Source organism: Talpa europaea, assembly GCF_964194135.1.
Source record: "Talpa europaea genome assembly, chromosome: 6".
Classification (NCBI taxonomy): domain Eukaryota; kingdom Metazoa; phylum Chordata; class Mammalia; order Eulipotyphla; family Talpidae; genus Talpa; species Talpa europaea.
The window spans coordinates 17,499,903-17,520,212 of NC_140072.1; the positions used below are offsets into that span (position 1 = coordinate 17,499,903).

Sequence of the window (20,310 nt, forward strand, 5' to 3'; positions counted from 1 at the left end):
ACTGGGGAGGAGGAAACTGGGTAAAAGTACACACCTTCTCCCTCACTAATCCCCAAAAGCTCCATCCTAGATTGAGGAATGGATGTCCTCATATTCTGGCTTCTCCACAATATCAAGCTATACCATGAGAAAAACAAGCAAAATTTTGGAAAAGGTAAGTCAATCAATAACATCTCTGGGAAAACTATTTGGTAGTAAATATTAAAACAAAACTGTAGGGTAAGCGAAAATTTATGTCTTCTCCGCCCTCCTGCCATTAGCATTAATGATGGATCCCGCGCTTCTACATGCATGGCTGATGGCGGGCACACGGAGTAGGGTGTGGGCATGCTTAGGTGGGCACACCTGGGCTGAGATACTGGGGTTATAAGGGCAGGGTCACAGGGACGCCAGCAGAAACAAGACAGAACGAGAGTAGCAGAACCAGCAGAGCAGCAAAGGAGAAGCAGAGAGCAGAGGGAACACCAGAGAGCCCAGAAAGAAGACTCATGAGGGGCTGGGTGGCCTGCCAGCCTCCCAGCACCCCTGCCTGCCTGCCATGTACATGGTAAAAGCTCAAAAAAAGCTTGAAAAAGCCACCGAGGGCTCCAGGACTCTCCTTTACTCGTCTGCTGAGATCATAGAGATCCTGCTCTGTGTCTTCCTGGCACTACAAAAACGTATATCTAATCTGTGACACAATTCCTAGGTATCACCCCACAGAAATGCTTAATTTTATGCACAAGAGTTACAGGGCAACCCCAAGGGAAATGGGGGTTACCTAGGTATGAATCCTCACCCTGTCTGTATTAGAAATCAGCTTTCCCTCACCCAGAGATTTATCACAAAACCAATTATATTCCTAATAGTTAAATCGATTCACCTCCTTCCTATTGCTTGTTTTGAGGGATAGGAAAGAGATTTAAATTGCAGATTGTAAAGTAGTAGATTCAACTCATTTAAATTAGGCTTGTTGAGCGCTTCTCCGTGTGCCAGGCACTGCCCTAGGTGACAGGAGTACAGGGATGAATTAGAATTTCTGCCCTTGAGGAAGTCACTCCCTGAGCTTGCACTCTGGAGATGCCCTTTGTAAGGGGCAGGAATAGACACGGTGCAGGTTTTCTGATCCAGCAGACCGGGTAAAGGAGGAGTCAGAGCCCTCAGTGGTTTTTTGCAGGTTTTTATTGGGATTTACCCAGTACATGGCAGGCAAGAGTGCTGGGGGGGGCAGGAGGCTGGCAGACCTCCCAGCCCCCAGCAAGTCTTCACTATCTGGGCTCTCTGGAGTTCTCTCTGCTTCTCTTCTTCTTTTGGCTTCTGTTTGTTCTTGGCTTCTCTTTCGGCTTCTGCTGGCGTCCCCGTTATGCCGCCCTTAAAAGCCCAGTCAGCCCAGGTGAATCCCATCTACCTAGGCCCACACCCTACTCCATGTGTCTGCCATCAGGCATGCATTCAGGACCGCAAGGATCCATCATCTATCCTGATGGCAGGAGAGCAGAAAAGCCTATTTTTCCTTACCCTACAGTCCACCCCCTCAGGGTTTTCTGCCATATAGTCTTCATATATACAATTTTCTTAGCAAACATAAACAATGCAGCCATGGCCCACAAAAGCAAATACATCACAATATAACAACAAAATACAACAGAACACAAATAAATCCAGGCAGGGCCCCAACCTAGTGGCAAAAGACAATTATTGGTACCAGCAGATGAGCCACCAAATCTGCTGCCGAAGGCACTGCTCATACGAGGGAGGGGAACCACTCACGGCATCTACGTAACACACCAGGAGCCGTCAGGCTTCCTGGCCTTCTCTGGCTGTAGTCTCGGCTACAAGCCACACACCGCATCCACCCCCAGGATGCACTCACTCTGGGATTGGCGATTCTATACTGTTGGGGGTAATCGCCAACCCTCAGGGTATCTGTCTGTGGTTGCCCCAATACTCGGCCTTCATAGCCACCAATGTGAGACGCAGACCCCTACACTCAGGCCAACGCACTGCACAAGCACATGGGTCGGGGATCCTTGGATACAAACTCTACATTCGGCTTGGGCTCCACCCCAAGCCACGTTCCCCAATCGTCCCCCAAGGATGGGTTCCTCAGCTCCTCACCCTCACTCGACCATGAGCAGGGCATCACCCACAGGTGATTTTACGAGACTCACTGGCCTTCCTCAGCTTACTTAGTGCTTAACAGCCACTCAGGGCTTCCCAAACTCAGCATCAGTACCAGCTTTTGCCTTCTCAGTTGGTTTTTCTCCTCTGCCTGGCTGCTGGGCACACACAGGCTGCTTTTGGCCATCAAGGCCCACCGGCCACTCTGAGATTCTCAAAAAAACATAACCGGCCAAGGTCCTCCACCTTCTGGAGGGATTGTCAGTCCATCAGTCCAAGTCTGTTGGTTTCTCCCTGCATCAGCACCGGCGAGCTGCGAATCGTGGTCCTCTCTTCGCCAATGATTCTGGCTGCCTCAGGGGTTGTTGGCTGGTCCTCTCAGGTGTCACAGCCAAACACAGTCTGCTACTCCTTAGTCCCTCCAGGTCTTCAGAGGGCTCCATACCGGTCTGCATGGATCATCATGCCGACTTACACCAGTTGTAGGGGGCAGGAAAGGACATGGTGCAGGTTTTCTGATCCAGCAGACCGGGTAAAGGAGGAGTCAGAGCCCTGAGTGTTTTTTTGCAGGTTTTTATTGGGATTTACCCAGTACACAGCAGGCAAGGGTGCCTCCCAGCCCCCAGCAAGTCCTCACTCTATCTGGGCTCTCTGGAGTTCTCTCTGCTTCTCTTCTTCTTTCGGCTTCTATTCGTTTTTGGCTTCTCTTTCGGCTTCTGCTGGCGTCCCCATGACGCTGCCCTTAAAAGCCCAGTCTGAGCCCAGGTGAATCCCATCTACCTATGCCCACACCCTATTCCAGGTGGCCGCCATCAAACATGCATTCAGGACCGCAAGGATCCATCATCTATCCTGATGGCAGGAGGGCAGAAAAGCCTGACATTTTTCCTTACCCTACACCCTTCTCTCTTCACTGCGAGGTGCTCACTCTGAGTCATAGTCAATATTCACGCAGCCAAGAATCCTTGATCTAGAAGCCCAAGATTCCCTCTCACCCTTCCAGGTCTGAAAGATCTCCCTGGGCCAGGACACGTCGGTCCACACCACTGACTCAAGCTAGCGTCACAGCTCAGCTCTGAGCTCCTGCAGACTATATATGGCATTTCTGTCTGGATCACAATGTTTAACCAAGCTATAACCCACCCAAATAGTATCTTGCTCTTCCTCCTTTTGAAAGAGTTAAAGGCTGAGCTAAGAGCTGACTCTTCCTTCAGAGTCATCTACAACCGCCATGAGTGATTCCTCTTGTCCAGACGCTGGCAAACTGCTCCAATCATGGTGATTTCTAGATTTCTCATCTAAATGAGGGCCTCTACCCAGCACCACACTGACCACTATTATGTGAGGGACAAGTTTGCTCTGTGAGCATAGGTGTCTGTGACATCTGATTCCACAGAAGTCAAACCTGCCTCGATGTCTATTAATATACAGAGAGCAGCTCGCAGGTCAATTTCTTTAGCTCCATAGGTATTTTCATTTTTTATTTTATTTTTTTAACATTTATTTATTTTTTTTTTAATGTCCCCATTCTAGGATCTCACTATTGGTTGGTGACTGAAGAGAGGTCTCAAGTACCCCAATGACACATTCATGTCAAATTCGAGTTTCATATACTAAATGAGACTAAACTCAGTGTTTTATTTTTATTTTATCTATTTTTTAAAGTATTTTATTTTATATAATTCTTACATTTTTTTTCATCTTTGCACAATGTATGCATTTTCATTTTGGTTATATTCCCCATACATTTGCACCTCCCCCCTTATTTTGACTCTAGTCCTTCCTTTCCCCACCTCTTACCCGCCCCCCTCCCCAGTGTGTCTCTGGTTTATAGTTGCTTGTTGATTTTGATTTTTACTTTGTATTGATTAGTCTTTTTCCTGGTCTCTTATTTAGGTTTTCTAAATTCCTGCTATGAGTGAGACCATCCAGTATTTTTCTTTTTGACTTATTTCGCTGAGCATGATCCCTTCTAACTCCATCCATGAACTGGGGCACAGGCCAGAAGTTCGAAGCGGGGATGAGAGAATTCACCAAAGACACAGTGGAGAGCAGAACAGGCAGGTCCACTGAAAGACACTGCTGAGGGGAGCAGAGGGTGAGACAGGAAAGGTCCGCCACACCATGTGGGAATCTCCCTGGCCGGCCGGGAATCAAACCCATGCTGCAGAGGCTGTGGACAACTTCACAGCACTGCGCTCATCCCGTTGAGCCACCAGGGAGGCCCTAGGTATTTTCATTTTTTAAAGAAGAAAACTTACCCAAATGAGTCTCTAGTTGCTAGAATTCCAGTCAGTGAAATAAATGAACATTTCTAGTTGACAAGTAAGATCAAGTGTCTTGTATAGTAAACAGTCCCTCACAGGTGTTCATTCACACTCACATGGGTTATTTATATTATGTAATTAGATTCGTATTTAAAAAAGAAACTGTTGGGCCTCCCCAGTGGTGCAGCGGTTGAGCGCTGGGTTGCGAAGCTGCCCGCGGCCTCTGCGACGCCGGTTCGATCCCCGGCTGCTCCCCGGCCACCAGAGGAGGGTCCCACATGGCGCGCAGACCTCTCCTGCCGCCCGCTGCTCCCCTCAGCAATGTACTTCAGTCCTTCTGCCTGTTCTGCTCCCCGCTCTGGCTCTGGTGAATTCCCTCACCCTCCCGCACTTCTGACTGTACCCAGTGCACGTATAAACAAAACAAACAAACAAATAAATAAATAAAACATGCCTCTATTTAAAAAAAAAAAAAAAGAAACTGTTTTGTGTCCAATACAACTACAAATGGAACAAACTGCTAAAAGACTGTGGGTAAGCTGTAAAACCCATGTTGCTCCCCACTCTGGCAGCCCTATTGTAAGACAAGGACATATGTGTTGGCGGTGCACTATCACCTCTGGACAGTGAGTCCAGGTGCTATGGTAATGGTAGCACCAAAGCTTCATAAGTCAACTGAAAGACTGTTCTATCACCTGATGGCTACTGCTGCTTGATTTTGCTCAGTTGCTTATGTTTTTAAAACTAGAATCCAACAAGGAAAAGAGAAGAGATTTGATTTGTGATTGGGAAAGAGGAACATAACAAGTTCAGAACAAGAGGGAAAGTCGGTGGTTTCCTAACTTTGAAGGATCATTTATGTATCCAAAATCCAATATAATAAAAAGAGGCTTTGTGGGCTAACTCATAAATTAAAAATCATCTCCAAGGTTCCAAATTCTAAGACCTAAGTTATTAATTCCTTCCCACTCAAAATATTTTCAGAATGTCAGAGGAAAATGAGAATTTCACTGTGAAGTCTTGAAATAAAAACAGACAAGCTGCTCTTCAACAGGAGGGTGTCAGAGAGCTAATTAGAATCTCAAGGACATTTATTTTTAACCCTTAACCCAACTGAACTTGAATTGACGACATGTGCTCCATCTGGGAAGGACTTGGGAATACACTGTGGGCCATGCTGATCAGGGAGGCTGGGTGGGCACAGGGCATGAAATTCTGAGGGGTGTGAGGGCAAAGAGATGCAGAAAACTCCAAGTTCAGAATGAGAGGGAAAGTTGGTGGTTTCCTAACTTTCAAGGTTTCCTAACTTTCTAAGTAGGCAGACAGCATCAGAGAGGGTCCAAAACATCTATGTTGACCTGGCCACAAAACACAAGTAGATCCCTAGAAAGGAGGCCAAGTCAGCTGACCTCAGTTTCCCAGGAGAGTGGACTACACAGGGAGTACTTAGTGGTATTAGGGTGCAAATCAAATGAGCCATGTTGTTGAAACAGATATGTAGGTCCCACAAAAATATCTAAATTGTACCCAAGATATTTCCCCAGATTAGGGGCAAAATTGTTCACTAAATCTTGGGTGCACAGATGTTAAATGAAAGTAGAAGTAAAAGACTCCTTCCAGTCTCCTCTATTCTCATTCTTTTCTTTTCTATCCCATTTTCTCTAATCCAATATTGGCCTAGTAGCACAGGTTTGGGGCAATACCTGGGACACACATATCTGGCAGGGATATAACATCTCAGATGAATGGTGCATTTTGGCACTTCTCTACCAAGTTCACAACATGTCCAATAATTCAATTTCAGGTCTCTCTTTTTTCCATGACCACTGGAAAGTATAAAACATCTAATTTTCTCAAAAGATATTCATGTCAATAACAGTTTAGTTATTTAAAGATGAAGCCTGGGTGTTCATCTATTAACACTGTCACTGGGGTGTGGGGGAGCCTTTCAGCATGAAGGTATACCCAGAAATCACACCTTTATTTAGTTATAGACTATTCCCCCAAACATGATCCAAAGAGAGGAAGCCAAACAAGCCTACCCTCTGATTTGGCTTTTCATTACTTTTTTAGATCCTACTCTGGTCCCCTGACAGATAAAAATGTTGTTTGGATGATTTTCTTTCAAAGTCTCATAGTGTACATCTCTTGTTTTCTGCCTCTAGTCTTAATTGTGTTCTTGGCTTTATTAAACTCGCCCAAATCGATATGTACCTGAGGGACATTCTTCTTCCTTTGTTCCTGATATCATTTTCCCTGTGTGTCTCATAATTTCACCTCTACTCATCTGTCTGTTTTGGTTTGTTTATTCGTCTGTTTGTTTTCTTTTTGACTTGTGACATGGCCAATCTTTCTCGGCAGAAAGTCTGTTTGCCATTGTATTACTCATGCCACAGAAAATTGATTGCTGGGGAGGACAGTGTCCTTTCCATATTTTCTTCCAAGAGGTAGTGACAAGATTTCTGTTAGGAAAGAAGCTGTGATGGGAAATAGACTATGAGTAATCCCAGGAATACAAGAATGAGTAAGACAGTGTGTAATGTTTAGGGGGTACAAAAAAAGAGATACCATCCTGAAGTCAGCAGCATCCCAGGTAGAGAGATGATGACTCCAGTAGAAATTCTTGAGAGATTCCTCCCACGTGACCATCCACAGGGAGATGGAGATCTCAGGGTCCACAATCAAGAAATCCAATTTGTGGAAAGAAGAAATAAAGCTATCATTATTTGCAGGCAACATAATATACATGGAGAAACCTAAAGATTCCATGAAAAAACTAATTGAAACAATAAATCAGTTCAGCAAGTGACAGGTTACAAAATCAATACACAAAAAACAGTTGCCTTCCTATGTGCAGACAATGGACTAGAGGAGGAAGAAATTAAGAAATTACCTTAATAGATGTTCCATAGTCATCTTCATCCTTGCATTTTCTTAAAGTCAGAATCTCTATGTGCAGAAAACAACACGCTTTAATGGGGCCGTGTAAGCTAAAGTTTGCAGTAGGAATGTTGCAGGGTTTGTTTGGTTTTGTTTTAGTTTATTTTTAAATGAAATACATTTATTTCCCCTTATGTCATTTTTAATTTTTGGACAGTATTTGATTTCTCCCTTCAGGTATAGTCCCTATAGTTCTTCCACCACCATAGTACCCATGATCCATCACCACAGTCCCTTGTGTTCTTCCCTCCCGCATTTTGACCCCTCTCCCTCCCTTCCTGGATGCCTCAGATCTATGGCCACCTTGCAAGTTTTGATTTCATTATCACCCTTGTTTGGTTTCTCTCTATTCCACATATAAGTGCAACCATCTAATATTTTTCCTTTCCCTTCTGACTTATTCGCTTAGCACAATCCCTTTCAGCTCCACCCATATTGCCACAAATGGCCATGAGTTTATCTTTTTGATCACTGAGTAGTATTCCACTATGTGTATACCACATCTTCCATCTTGATAATGTTGATTCTTCCAATCCAGGAGTAAGAAATATCTTTCCATTTCTTTGTGTCTCCTATTTCTTTTAACAATGCTTTATAATTTTCCTTGTATAGGTCTTCCATCTCCTTTGTTAGATTTATTCCCAGACATTCAAAATTTTTGGTACATTTGTAAATTGGATGGTTTTCTTCATTTCTTCCTCTTCAGGATGATTGTTTGCATATAGGCAAGCTCCTGATATTTGTGTATCGATTTTGTGACCTACTCCTTTACTGAACTGGTTTATCATTTTAGTTTTCACATGGAATTTTTAAGGTTCTCTATATATCATCTGCTAATGATATCTTTCCCAATTTGGATTCCTTTTCTGTCTTCTTGTTGTCATGGAAGCTTTTATATGAAATATGTTTCCTCCTACAGTTCCATGGAAGGGTTTGTTTGTCTTTGTGTGTCTTTTAAAACATAAAAGACCAAATATCCCCTTAATTAAAAGTTCCCATCTCTGCTAAACCTTACAATTTAGGCTTTCCAGCATGACTAATGAAAACATCAGTCATTCAGAGGGCCCTTAGTTGCCAGGCCTCCCCAACACGTGCTGGATTTTACCTTGATCTGCCCTTCTCTGGCAGCACGGAGTTTGTTTCCTAGAAAGAGCTTATGTTTGGAGCCAGAAAAACTTGGAGTTTAACTTCAACTCCACCACTTACTAGTTGAATAGCCTTGAGACACTAACTTGGCACCAAGGATATCAGGGCTATGACCTACAAAATTGGTATACAATCTGAAAGATTAGTAGGAGAATTCAATTATTCCTATTCATAGTGAATACAAAACATTCATTCCAGTGGCTAAGCACTCAGTAATAATAAGCACTCAGTAAATTTCACCAAAATAATAATATTACTCCTTAATGGCTGGACTTAGTGCTCACCAAGAGGGCTCTGGGAAACTCTTAACCACTGGAACTGAGTGTGCATTGCCTACAGGAAGTTTGGGGGAAGTCTAGGCTGAGATAGTAATGTTTAAGATTATCTGCATACAGAATAAATTAAAATCTTGCAAGCAGGTAATATCATAGTAGTAGACTATTTTTGGTTTATTTCATATCTATAATTTTTTCCTCCCACATGACAGTCCTTCAAATATAACTTTCAAAGTTTTAGTACTTTAATTATTCATAGCACAACATAGTGACTGTTTCCCTCACTGCAACCAAGCCATATCAGACCACATTTGGGGCATATGAATCAGTTCAGAGCCCTATACTATACTCCATGCAAACTGTGGCATGGCCCTGCTCTGCCTCATTCTGGGTGTTCAGCTTAAGTTTCTCTAGCTGAAAGAAAAATGACACTTTGAACTGTCATTGTGAAAATGAAATGAGTAATCTATTTGAGAACACCTAGCAGGATGCCTGCCACATAACAGCTCTCAGCCCATGTTGATAGTTGTCATTTCTAGGTCTATGTTCATGCAGCTAGAATCTTATAATCATTCTGGGCAACCACATCTCAGTATTGATTCACATTGACTTTTCTGTCTGTCAATTAAATCTTTTCCCTTCTTAACATGAATTCTGTCCCATCCTGCAAAGGAAAATTCTTTTGAGAAGATACTGGAACAGTGTTTTGTGTTCTTGCAGCTCTCAACAGATAATTCCCTAAACCTTCTGCCCCTCCTGTGGTCTCTGTTGCTATTATTAGCATCACCATCTACCCAGGCTCCCAAGAAAGAGCACTCAGGGTACATAGCATGTACATGTTCAAGAAACAGGAGTTGCGGCGCTGGCTGTAGGATGCAGGATGAGCCCAAGAGTAGGATCCTGGGGCCTCCCCTGGTGGCACAGCAGTTGAGCGCCGGCCTGCGAGGCTGCTCGCAGCCTTCAGCACCGGTTCGTTCCCCCGCCACCGGCGAGGGTCCCACAAAAAAAGAGTAGGATCCCGGCCTCTTTATTGACAGAAGTGTGGGTCAAACTGAACACCGGATTATAAACTTTAGGGAGGGTGAGCATTCACCCGACTCCCACCCATGGCTCTAATCTTATTAACAAGGCATTCCACTGATCAGACCCTGGGGTGCAAGGCACATCTGTGTTGCCCCAGGGCAATCTGGCGCCTGCCTTGTATGCTACATCCACATCACACCATGTTCTTGTTTTTGTATGAAAAGATTAGAATCTAAGATATTAATCCTAGAAGTAATTTACAGTTATAATGAGTTATGAGTAAAAAGTAGTCCCAGGAGGCCTGTTTTGTGGAGGAGGGAAGACACAGGAAAAAGTAATTGACAAAACGTCTTTAAAATTAATTTGAATGATAAATATGCAAAAGATGTGTGCTTATTATAAAAAAGGGGGTTTCCAAAATGATAAGAAAAGTACTAAATGATTTTAAGAAAATGAAGGACAATTATAGAAGAAATATAAATGTTTTATAAACAAATTACAGATGTCAGACTTTTTTGTAATGATACATGATGGAGGAAATAATAGAAAAGGAGATGCCACAAAGTCAGGAACCTGTCTCACACAAGAAGGTGGGGATAGAAGGGGTTAACATAGCCAGTAAGCCAGGCTATAGAAAATAAGATCCTGGGCCACCCTGGTGGTGCAAGGGGTTAAGTCGCAGCACCATAAAACTATCTGCAGCCTCTGAATCATGAATTCTATCCCCGGCCAGCCAGGGAGCTACCCATATGGCACAGAAGACCTCTCCTGTCTCACCAGCTTCTCCCCTCAGCAGTGTATTTCAGTAGACCTGACTGTTCTGCTCCCCACTCTGTCTCTGGTGAATCCTCTATGTCCATCATTGAAGATGGTTCATTCAATTATGGAATTTTAATATATTATTTACTTGAATATTGAAATTATCTGAATAGTTTTTCAGGATATGTGAAATAGTCATGATGTGAATCTGACTAGGAAAAAAGCAAATGAGAAATAAATATATATAATAGAAGGAAAAAAAAACTGAAGCAAAACTGCCCACAAATTTTCATGATTACTTTTCAATTAGAAGAAACAAAAGATTGAGAGAGAAAAAGAGGAGAAAATTTGTGATACCAAGAACAAGCAAGACTAAGAAATTTCAAAAACATATTCGTAAGGAAGGATGATTATTCATACCAGTGATTAAAATGTATCATAAGATCATAATAACTTAAAAAGCATGTTACTAAAAATAAACAACCAACTCACTGGAGCAGTTCTGATAATTCTGAAAGAGCATTTACATTAGCCAATAATTTATAATTTCTCTTTAGAAGATTTAACTTTTCTCTTTAGAAGATTTTCAGTTAAATCATTGGAGAATAGAAGTTTTTCAACAGAGAACTGGTAGAGAAGTTGGGAATAATTCTGAATACATCACCACCCTACAGCTTTATACCAAAAAGAAAGATGATGCTAAGTTTAGTCATATATAAAAATTTTAAACTAAAGGAAATCTTTGAGAAAATACAGTCCCAAATTTCTGAACAGGGGCATTCTTTCTAAGTTTAGTGCAATAATGTAAGAAATCATGGAGAACAAAATCAACGACTTTGGCTATAACACAATTTTAAACTTCAGTAAGTAAAAAGACATACTATAATTAAAATTAAAAAATAAAATAAAATAAATATAATTTTAAACTAGAATGAGAGCAAGATGCAGCTGCCCAGTAGCCAACTTCTCAAGACAAAGACATTAGTAGGTTCCATTTCCAAACTTGGCTTTTGTATTTTTAAATAATGCCAGTTCCTATCTTCTGCCTTTATTGGGTTCCCTCTGTTCAGAGACATTTCATTATTGTTTTGAAATCGTTAGCTTAACAGCAGGAAATTCATTTTTCCAGCCTCTGCTCCTCCAGAGCAACCTCAGTAATGAGTCAGGTTTGGGGACCCCTATATTAGCCCTGTGCTAGGGTACTCAGGGACCTTCCTCTACCTCCCCCTAGTGGGGAGACAGAATTTACAACCTAGAAAGATTCTCAGGGCTGGCTCCAGGGCCCTTCAGTTCTGGCTTCTCCTGCTTTTGGTGTTACACAGTTTTGTCACTTTTCCTATGCAAGTTTATTAGGGGGGTGGTGCAATCAAGATACTGCTTTCAGTGACAGACTGATATATCTGGGATTAGAACCAAGAGCGTGTTTCTGGCTTTGTTGCAAAAGAGTTGCTCCTCACCTTCAGGGACTGAGGATGTTACCCCTTCCTGACACTATCACCACCTGCATATCCCACTCATATCGACTTCCTCGCACCTTTTGTGGGAGGAGGAGCAAGTAGGTCACATGATAGACGGTTCCATAGCGGATGCTGGATGCCCATGCGGGCAAGCTTTCAGTCTCTCTGTGCTTGAGTTTCCCTCCCTGAGAGCACCCCTAGCTTCATGCTCTCTGGAGTCACGTGTGCTGGGAAAGCAGCGGCTGATGATGACACGGGCAGTGGGGAGGTTTTCTAATTACAGCTTTCCTCTCATGAGTCACAAATGGCTTGCCTTTGGAGACGAGGCTCTGAGAGAAAAAGCTAAGCTGTGGAGGTTCATCAAGCAGGCAGTTTAATAACACCAGACACCACTGCCTCTTGGCAAGGTTGGACTTTTCAGTTAGCTCTGCTCCTGGGACACCTAAGGATGAAGTTATATGTCAGCCGGTGATGAGAGGCCCAGGTCCAGAACACGGAGCAGTATCCACAGACTGAATAAAAAGAGTAGTAGCCACATATTAAGAGCTAAGAATGTGTAGTGGGTGCTGTTAACGGATACCAGGCACTGCACTAAGCACACTACATGGACTGTGTTCTTTAAAATTTAAAAAGTAGGGCCTGGTGGCCTAGGGGTTAAGTCTCAGTGCTATCACCAAGATATCTTGAGTTCAAGCCCCAACCAGGGAGCTGACCCACAGGGCGCAGCAGACCTGTCCTGTCTCCCTGCAGCTCCCTTAATCCCAACAGTGTATTTCAGTAGGCCCGACTAGGTAGCAGTAATTCTGCTCCCCACTCTGACTCTGGTGAATCCTCTCACCCCATGCACTTCTGGCCTACACCCCAGTTCTTCGTTGCAAAAATAAATAAACTCTTTAATAAATAAAAATAAAAAAGCACCCTGCCTTATATGGGGCTGTGGCTTGGAGAGGGAAGCTGCTTCTCTGGGGTCTCACTGCAAGGCTGTTGGGGTGCCAGGTCTCTGTCTACATCAAGTTGCCTGACTGTGAACCCCCCTAAGCCATCAGGATGACAGAATAGGAGCCTCATGCTGCGAGTGGGAGAGGCAGTGACTGGAGAGAGGCACTGAGGAGTAAGAGGGAGCTGAAAAACAGATGCCAGTGACAAAAGTTAAGTAAGGGAAACGTCAGGTTCCAGAGGGCCGCCTGCAGCAGAATAGGCTTTCTATAAGGTTCCAAAGCACCAAACCTCAGTAGTGTGTTGCTTCAGCTCCCAAATACAGGTGATGACATTAATATTAACATAATATTAAAACAAAGGAATGACACATTAAATTTACCTGTAGAGGTTCCCTCTGGAGGTGAGGAGGAGGCAGGAACAGGATACAAGGGAGGAACACACAAGCAGGTGCAAATTATTGCTAATTTTGCTAGTCCTTGGTTTAGATGCTAGGTTCACCAGGGATTGATTTCATTATTTTTAAAGGTGCCAAGTAAAAGAAGAAAAAAATATAATTAAAAAGTCAGGCATAGGGCCTCCCTGGTGGCACAAGGGGTTAAGCACAGCACTATGAAGCAATCTGAGACTCTGCAGCACAAGTTCGATCCCCGGCCAGCCAGGGAGCTACCCACATGGTGTAGCAGACCTCTCCTGACTCGCCCGCTGCTCCCCTCAGCAGTGTGTTTCAGTCCATCTGCCTGTTCTTTTCCCCACTCTGTCTCTGGTGGATCCTCTCACCCCCCACATCTCTGGCCTGTACCCCAGCTCTTGTATGCATAAATAAATAAATTTTTTTTTAAAAGTCAGGCATAAAGAGCTTGTTTTGAATCACAATTATGAAAAAAAGAAATCTAATTTGTGCATCTAAGGATCAGATTTTTTTAATAAAGAGTAGGGGAAATAATAAAGAAATAGCCAAGTACCCATTTCCAAATTTAAGACATAAAGCACTGCAAATACAACCAGGGCCTCTGTGTACCCATCCCTAATTCCATTTCCCTTCTTAGTCCCCAGAGGACACCACTTTCTGATTGTTTTTATATTCCCTTCATCTCTTCTTAAAAGCTTCTCTGTCTATATGCGTCCATGAGCCACAGAGTTGCTTTTGCATGATTTAAAACTTCAGAACAACGGTACTGCATTATGCATAATAGTCTCACTCTGGCTTTATCTGGTCAACACTTTTTTGGTATCAGTCCATTCAACTCCCTCATTTTCTCATTTTTCTAGTGTTTATTTTATTATATGAAATTTGTTCTGTTATATAGACATGCAGCAATTTATTTATCCATTTTCTTGGTGAAAGAAAGTTGGTTGTTTATAATATTTTGCTGCTGCACATAAGGCTGCCATCAACATTCTTATATTCATCTTCCAAGTACGTGTGCAAGAGACATTCTGGAGAGAATGCCTAGGAATGGAATCAGAGGGCAGAGGACACAAGCATCTTCAGCTTTGCTGGGTAATGAATACCAGATTGTTGCCCAGAGAGTTTGTGCCAATCTACACATCCACCAGTGATGTGTGAAGTTCCCCTACTCCGCATCCTGGCCACCACCTGGTCTCATCCAGCTGCAGATTTGGTCATTTTGATGAGGTGTGCATGCCCTCTAGCTGTCACTTGACACTAATTCCTAATGAGGTTCAACATCTTATGTTTATAGGATAATTTTGTGGCCTCTTTTATACAGGTATTGGTGTGTCTTTTGCCCCCCTTTTTTTTTTCCTCCTTGGAAGTATTGTCTTTTTCTTATAAATGTATAGGCATCTGCTGGTTATTTTACTGTGTTGTTCTGTTGGTGTATCTCTGTGCCGAAATCACACCATCTTAATCCCGGCAGCTTGACAATCGTGTTCACTAGTTATTTCCTTCTGTGAATAACCAGTAATTCCCTTTACTTAGTTATTATTATTTTTTTGTCTTTTTCCCTCCTCTTCCATGTCCTCATTTTCTTCCTCACCCCCCTTTTCCTCATCTTCTTTCTTCTAGAATATCTTAGCTCTTCTTGTATCACTGTTCTATCTGCATTTTAGAATCACCTTGATAATTTCCATGGAAAACACTGTTCAAATTTTAATTTGAACTCAATCAATTATTGAATCTAGCAATTTTTGTAAAGAATTTGTATCTTTGTGGCATGACTGAACATGATATATCATTCCCATTTATTTAGAACTTCTTGAATGTCTTTCCATACAATTTCAACATTTTCCACATAAAGCCTTCATTAGATTTTTCCTAGGTTTGCTTTTTGGTTTTTATAAATGGTATTATTTTTAAAAATTCCCTTTTAAAGCTTATTACCACTAGCGTATAAAAATATTACACTTTTGGGTCTCCCTGGTGGCACAAGGGGTTAAGCACCACTCTATAAAGCAGTCTGCAGCCTCTGTAGCATGAGTTCGATCCCTGGCCAGCTAGGGAGCAACCCACATGGCACAGTTGACGTCTCCTGACTCGCCCGCTGCTCCCCTCAGCAGTGTACTTCTGTCAATCTGCCTGTTCTGTTCCCCACTCTGTCTCTGGTGAATGCTCTCACCCCCGCATCTCTGGCCTGTACCCCTGCTCTTGTATGCATAAATAAATAAATCTTTAAAAAAAAGAAGAAGTATTGCACTATTATTCAACTCCTTTTTTAGAGATAGGTTTACAGCTCTTCAGGAATGAGAGACCCAGACTAGATGTGTTAATAGTCACGAAATTAGTAAATTAGATATTCAGAGCTGATACTCGGTGGGGGGTGGGGGACACAGGACTATAAGGCTACTCCATTCCCATGGCATGGTTAGCCCAGTAAATAGGTTGACTATTACCTCTTAGGCACATCTGCTGGTGCTACTATAAATACCAAGGGCAAAATATCAGTCTTAGTGGTTCCTCATCCAAGAACCAGCTTGCTCAAAAAGAGACCATCAGCTTTAGGGGTCAAGGAGAGAAACAGACCTAAAGGCATAACTAAGAAGATTCTAGCCAGTGCCACCTCCGACACCCCCAATCTTCACCCTACTGTTTCACCTGCAGTTCCACAAGCATATCAACCTTGATGTGTTTCAGACTAATTGAATCATCTCTGATGCTCAACCTGCCCTATTCCTGAGTGCCCTAATTATTGGAACAGTATCCCTAACCATCTTGTCCCCTATAACAGAAGACTCAACATCATTCTAGACCCAGCCTTAATTCTCATTTCTGCTCTCATATTGCTCACCAAGATCTGTCAATTCTAGATCACAGAAAAAAAAAAAAAAAACTCTTCAAGACAGCCTCTTCGTCATCCTCATTACTGCTCTCTCCTACATTTTTGCATTGTTTCCTAACTGGTTTCTTGGCCTCCCAGCCTCTTTGCTCCACAAGCCCCTCCCTCTAATGCTGCTAGTATGAGCAGTCCTTCCTGGACCACCCATCTTTTGGTAGAAGGGCATGTATGGGAGCCATCTGCCTTGACAGGAGTATTTTATCACTGACATTGTTTAGAACGATGCTAATATAAATCAGATTGACTCTGAGTTGGTTTTATTATTGCATTCAAATTCTCAACAGACGATGCCCCCCTTTTTGCTTACACCTGGCCAAATATCCCCACCTGTACCAGAGATAGCATAATCTACCTATTGAGCCTCTGTGAAGGTTAAATGAAACAGCACCCACTGAGAACTTTGCTAGCCCCTGCATGGGTGAGCACTGAGTTAATGTTAACAGTTATTAGTCAGAACACTAGTATCAGTTCCTACTTCCTATATGAGTTCTGTTTTGGCCAACAAATCCTTCACACCTGGCCTCAGGAACCCTCTTTCACCTCCTTGTGCCCCATATTCTAGATCACCTATTACATCATTTACCCTGCCTTGAGCAGACCAGGTTTTCCTGTGTTCCCACACTTCTGCAAATGCCCATTACTCTTCCTGAATATGTCCCCTCCTTCTCTATAGATTCACCATTTAATCATTTCAGGTCCACAGTCATGTTTTCTATGAAGTCATCCTCAAGCTCCCCAGATGATGAACTGTTTCCCTGCGTGCTGATCGCTCTCTAGACAGATAACCTGACTAAAGCCGTCCTCAACCAGCGCTCCTGGAAGGGAAAGTCAGCCTGCGCTTATCTTTGTGATCAATTTTATATCCACGGTCACTAAAACTGTGTCTGCCACTTAATTCTTAACACTTGTGGGTTTTTTTTCTTGTTTGCTTGTTTTGTTCTAGGGGAAAGAATGAATGAGTAGGGATGACTCACTTAACTTCACCCGAGATCTGGCAAAAAGTTTTAGTAGCAATTTTGGTCATTTTGTGTAACCAGATCTTGGACCCTTCCTTCCACACCCCAAGAAAAATATTCCCAGATCTTAGTGTTTGTCTTCCGAAGGAATTGGGCGCAGCAACTAAAGGCAAGTATTTAAAAGCAAAGAGGGATGAGGTCAACCCGGCCTTCGCAGGCATCCCTGAGAGGGCGCTGTTCCCAAACGCAACCTCCAGGGGCCGGGGATGAAATGCCACCGCGTTCCCACCGGCCTCAGCATCCCTTCCCAGGCAGCGGCCGCAGGTCTGGAGCGCAGAGCCTGCCCACAAACATGGCGGCGCCCTGCTCGGCTTCGGCTCGCCGGGACCCGCGGGCCGGGCCGGCCTTGCCAGTACTCGGGGACTTCCTCCGCCCGCCGGCTTCCTGCACCGCTGGCATTTAAACCAGCGCCTGGGGCTGCGGGCTGCCCTGCGGATGCCGAGCTGTCTGACGGCCGAGCAGCACCGCCGCCTCTCCAGAGCCTCCCGGCAGAAGCCACAAGCATCCCTTAACCGCACCGGGGACGAGCAGGACAGGGCTGGCGAGAGCTCGGGAGCGCACGCCTCCGACCCCGGCATCGGGCAGTTTAATTGCAAGCTTGACTTTAATTTCCGAGATCGCAACCCTCCTGCCCAGCTCAGATATTTTTTCTCTCTCCGGCCTGGTTCCTGGATGAGGCGGCGGCTGGACTCGGTCCCAGACGCAGGACCAGAGCGCGTCCCCGGCCCCACGCCGCCGCCCCAGGGACTCCCGAGCCGCGCTCCCGGGTCATGGTGCGACTGAGCCCGGCGCTCCTGTAAGGCGGCGGCGCCCCTCCGAGCCCAGCGGGCCCGCCCTGCAGGGCACCTTCCCCCCGGAGCCCAGGGCGCCCGGACCTGGTGCTGCGCGCGCTCCTGCTGGGGCTCCGCGCGGGGCCCTGCGGTGGCCGCGATGTTCAGCTGGCTGGGTTCCGACGACCGCCGCAGGAAGGACCCCGAGGTCTTCCAGACAGTGAGCGACGGGCTCAAGAAACTCTACAAGAGCAAGCTTCTGCCCCTGGAAGAGCATTACCGCTTCCACGAGTTTCACTCGCCTGCCCTGGAGGATGCGGATTTCGACAACAAGCCCATGGTCCTGCTGGTGGGCCAGTACTCCACCGGGAAGACCACCTTCATCAGGTGAGCCGGCCCCGGGCCCTGCCAGGGCGCCCGCGCCCAGCGCTGAGGCCTCGTCCACTCCCGCTCCCTGTCCCCTCCTGCTTGGGAACCATTTTCACAAGAAACCCTCGGTGCGCTTGTGTCCAAAGTTCTCCCCACAATTGCATTTCTGTCCGCCGACCCCATCCTACCAAGTGCCTCCCTGATGAGCTCAGCATTTGCTAAGGAGGTCGGTTTGAAGTTCAGAGCTATCCCTATTGTCATTTTGGTGAGGCTGAGGCCCTGGAGGGAAGTGAGAAACTCAGCTCCTGGGGGCAAGAGGACTTTATGTGGGTGGGGGAGTCTTCCACCCACATACCCTCCCTCAGGGGACCACTCCCTGGCTCAGCCACTCACAGGAGGGCTTTACAGCTGCAGCTGAAGAGGAGGGCCAGGGACCAGGCGGCCCTCCACCTGCTAGTGCCTTTCATCTATTTCCTTCTGAGCAGAGCTCCAACATACAGCTCCCCAACACCAGGCAAGAACTGTCCAGAAGCAGAATGCATTTTTCTTTTCCCTTTTTTTAATCTTAATGGCTCAGTAATAATATTAAAATCTCCTGGAGGAGGAAAGGACACTGGCAATTTTGTCCTCCAGCCCTTTACTTGGCAAGTGCACCGCCCAGACTTAGAGGTTGAATGAATTGTCCAAAACCATAGAACCAGGCAGGACGCAGGTTCTAGACGCATGGGAGGAGATCGTTGGCTAAATGCCTGTCACTGTGGAGGGTGTGAGTCATCCATTCCTTGGGCTGGAGGGATCTAAGAAGTCAACTTGTCTACCTTGATTCAGAGAGGTCCACATACTGCCCCCCCAGAGTGATAAGGCTCCCCCCTCTCCTTAAAGGACAGGCTTCTCTCTGTTCCTCAGTCCACAGCCCTTCGAGAGCAGGCCATTTTTCTTGATCTCATGGGTAGTCATCACCACATTCATAAGGGTCCTCGTAGCCCTCTGTGTTGAGAGTCAGGCTCCCACAGAGTGGTGATGAGAGCCATGGTCCCCCAAAATCAATGGTGCTCATCTCCTGTGGAAGGTTTCAAAGTAGAGGTTCTCTTTTTCCCTTCACTGACTGAGCACCTGCCACATGCAAAGCGCTGCTGAAGCGCTTTGTTTACTGAAGGCAGAGAAGTTAAGAATCTGGTTATTGATTTTCTAGGTACTAATTTTGTCTAAGGCTGAGCCCCTAACACATCCTCTGGCAGCATGCCCCTCAGTGACATGTGTCTGGACAGAAAACCAGATCAAATTTGCCCTTGTAGGGGTGGACAGCCTTAGACTCATCAGTTTTGAGGAGCTGAATGATCTCTGAAGAAAGGGGGTGGTGGATGAGCCTGATAGCTTTTGGATATTGTGTACTGTTAGAACTACAGTGATTAATGTAACCCATTGCTTCCCAACTTTTTAAAAGGTCCTTTAAAAAGCTGATGAAAACTGTGGATCTCTATTTAGAAAAATGCATATACATCCCAAATTTACATCTAATTTTGAGGATGAGACTGCCTGGCCCAATTCATCTCCTTTATTTTATTGAATACACATTGCTGCCCAAGGGCCTTCAGAGCTCCCACGCTCTGTGCAAGGTTTCCTTTGGATTCCATATCCCCCAGCCAAAGGGATGGGCAGGCTATTCACAGATGACTCCTGCTGCTGCTCAGCCTTCCCTGGCCCTCTGGACACTCCCTGTGTTTAGCTCTGTACATTATTTGGAGCTTTTCCTTCCTGTAGCACCAACACTTGCAAGGGTGGCTTAGCTCCCCAGGGGCTTACCCACAGCAGGTCTCAGTTATGGAGGTTCTGACTTTTGCAGAAAGGGAGGGAAGGTGGGGTAAAGCCAGTGTCCCTGGGGCAGAATGCGCTGTTGGATTTAAGTGCCTCTTGTCTGAGACACTCCCTGGCTTTGCCTGAGTCACCCTGGCC

The 20,310-nt window shown here is 44.9% G+C and overlaps 1 protein-coding gene across 1 annotated transcript in view; it reads left to right on the forward strand.

Annotated features, from left to right (window-relative positions):
- Window positions 1-18,148: 18,148 nt before the first annotated feature.
- Window positions 18,149-20,310, forward strand: part of EHD3 (EH domain containing 3) — a gene marked incomplete at both ends in the record, with an annotated part of 28,507 nt that continues 26,345 nt past the window's right edge. Inside the window, one exon of the mRNA XM_084235187.1 lies at window positions 18,149-18,375. Within this exon, the coding sequence (XP_084091313.1) occupies window positions 18,149-18,375 (227 nt within the window). The remainder of the gene's footprint in view (window positions 18,376-20,310) is intronic.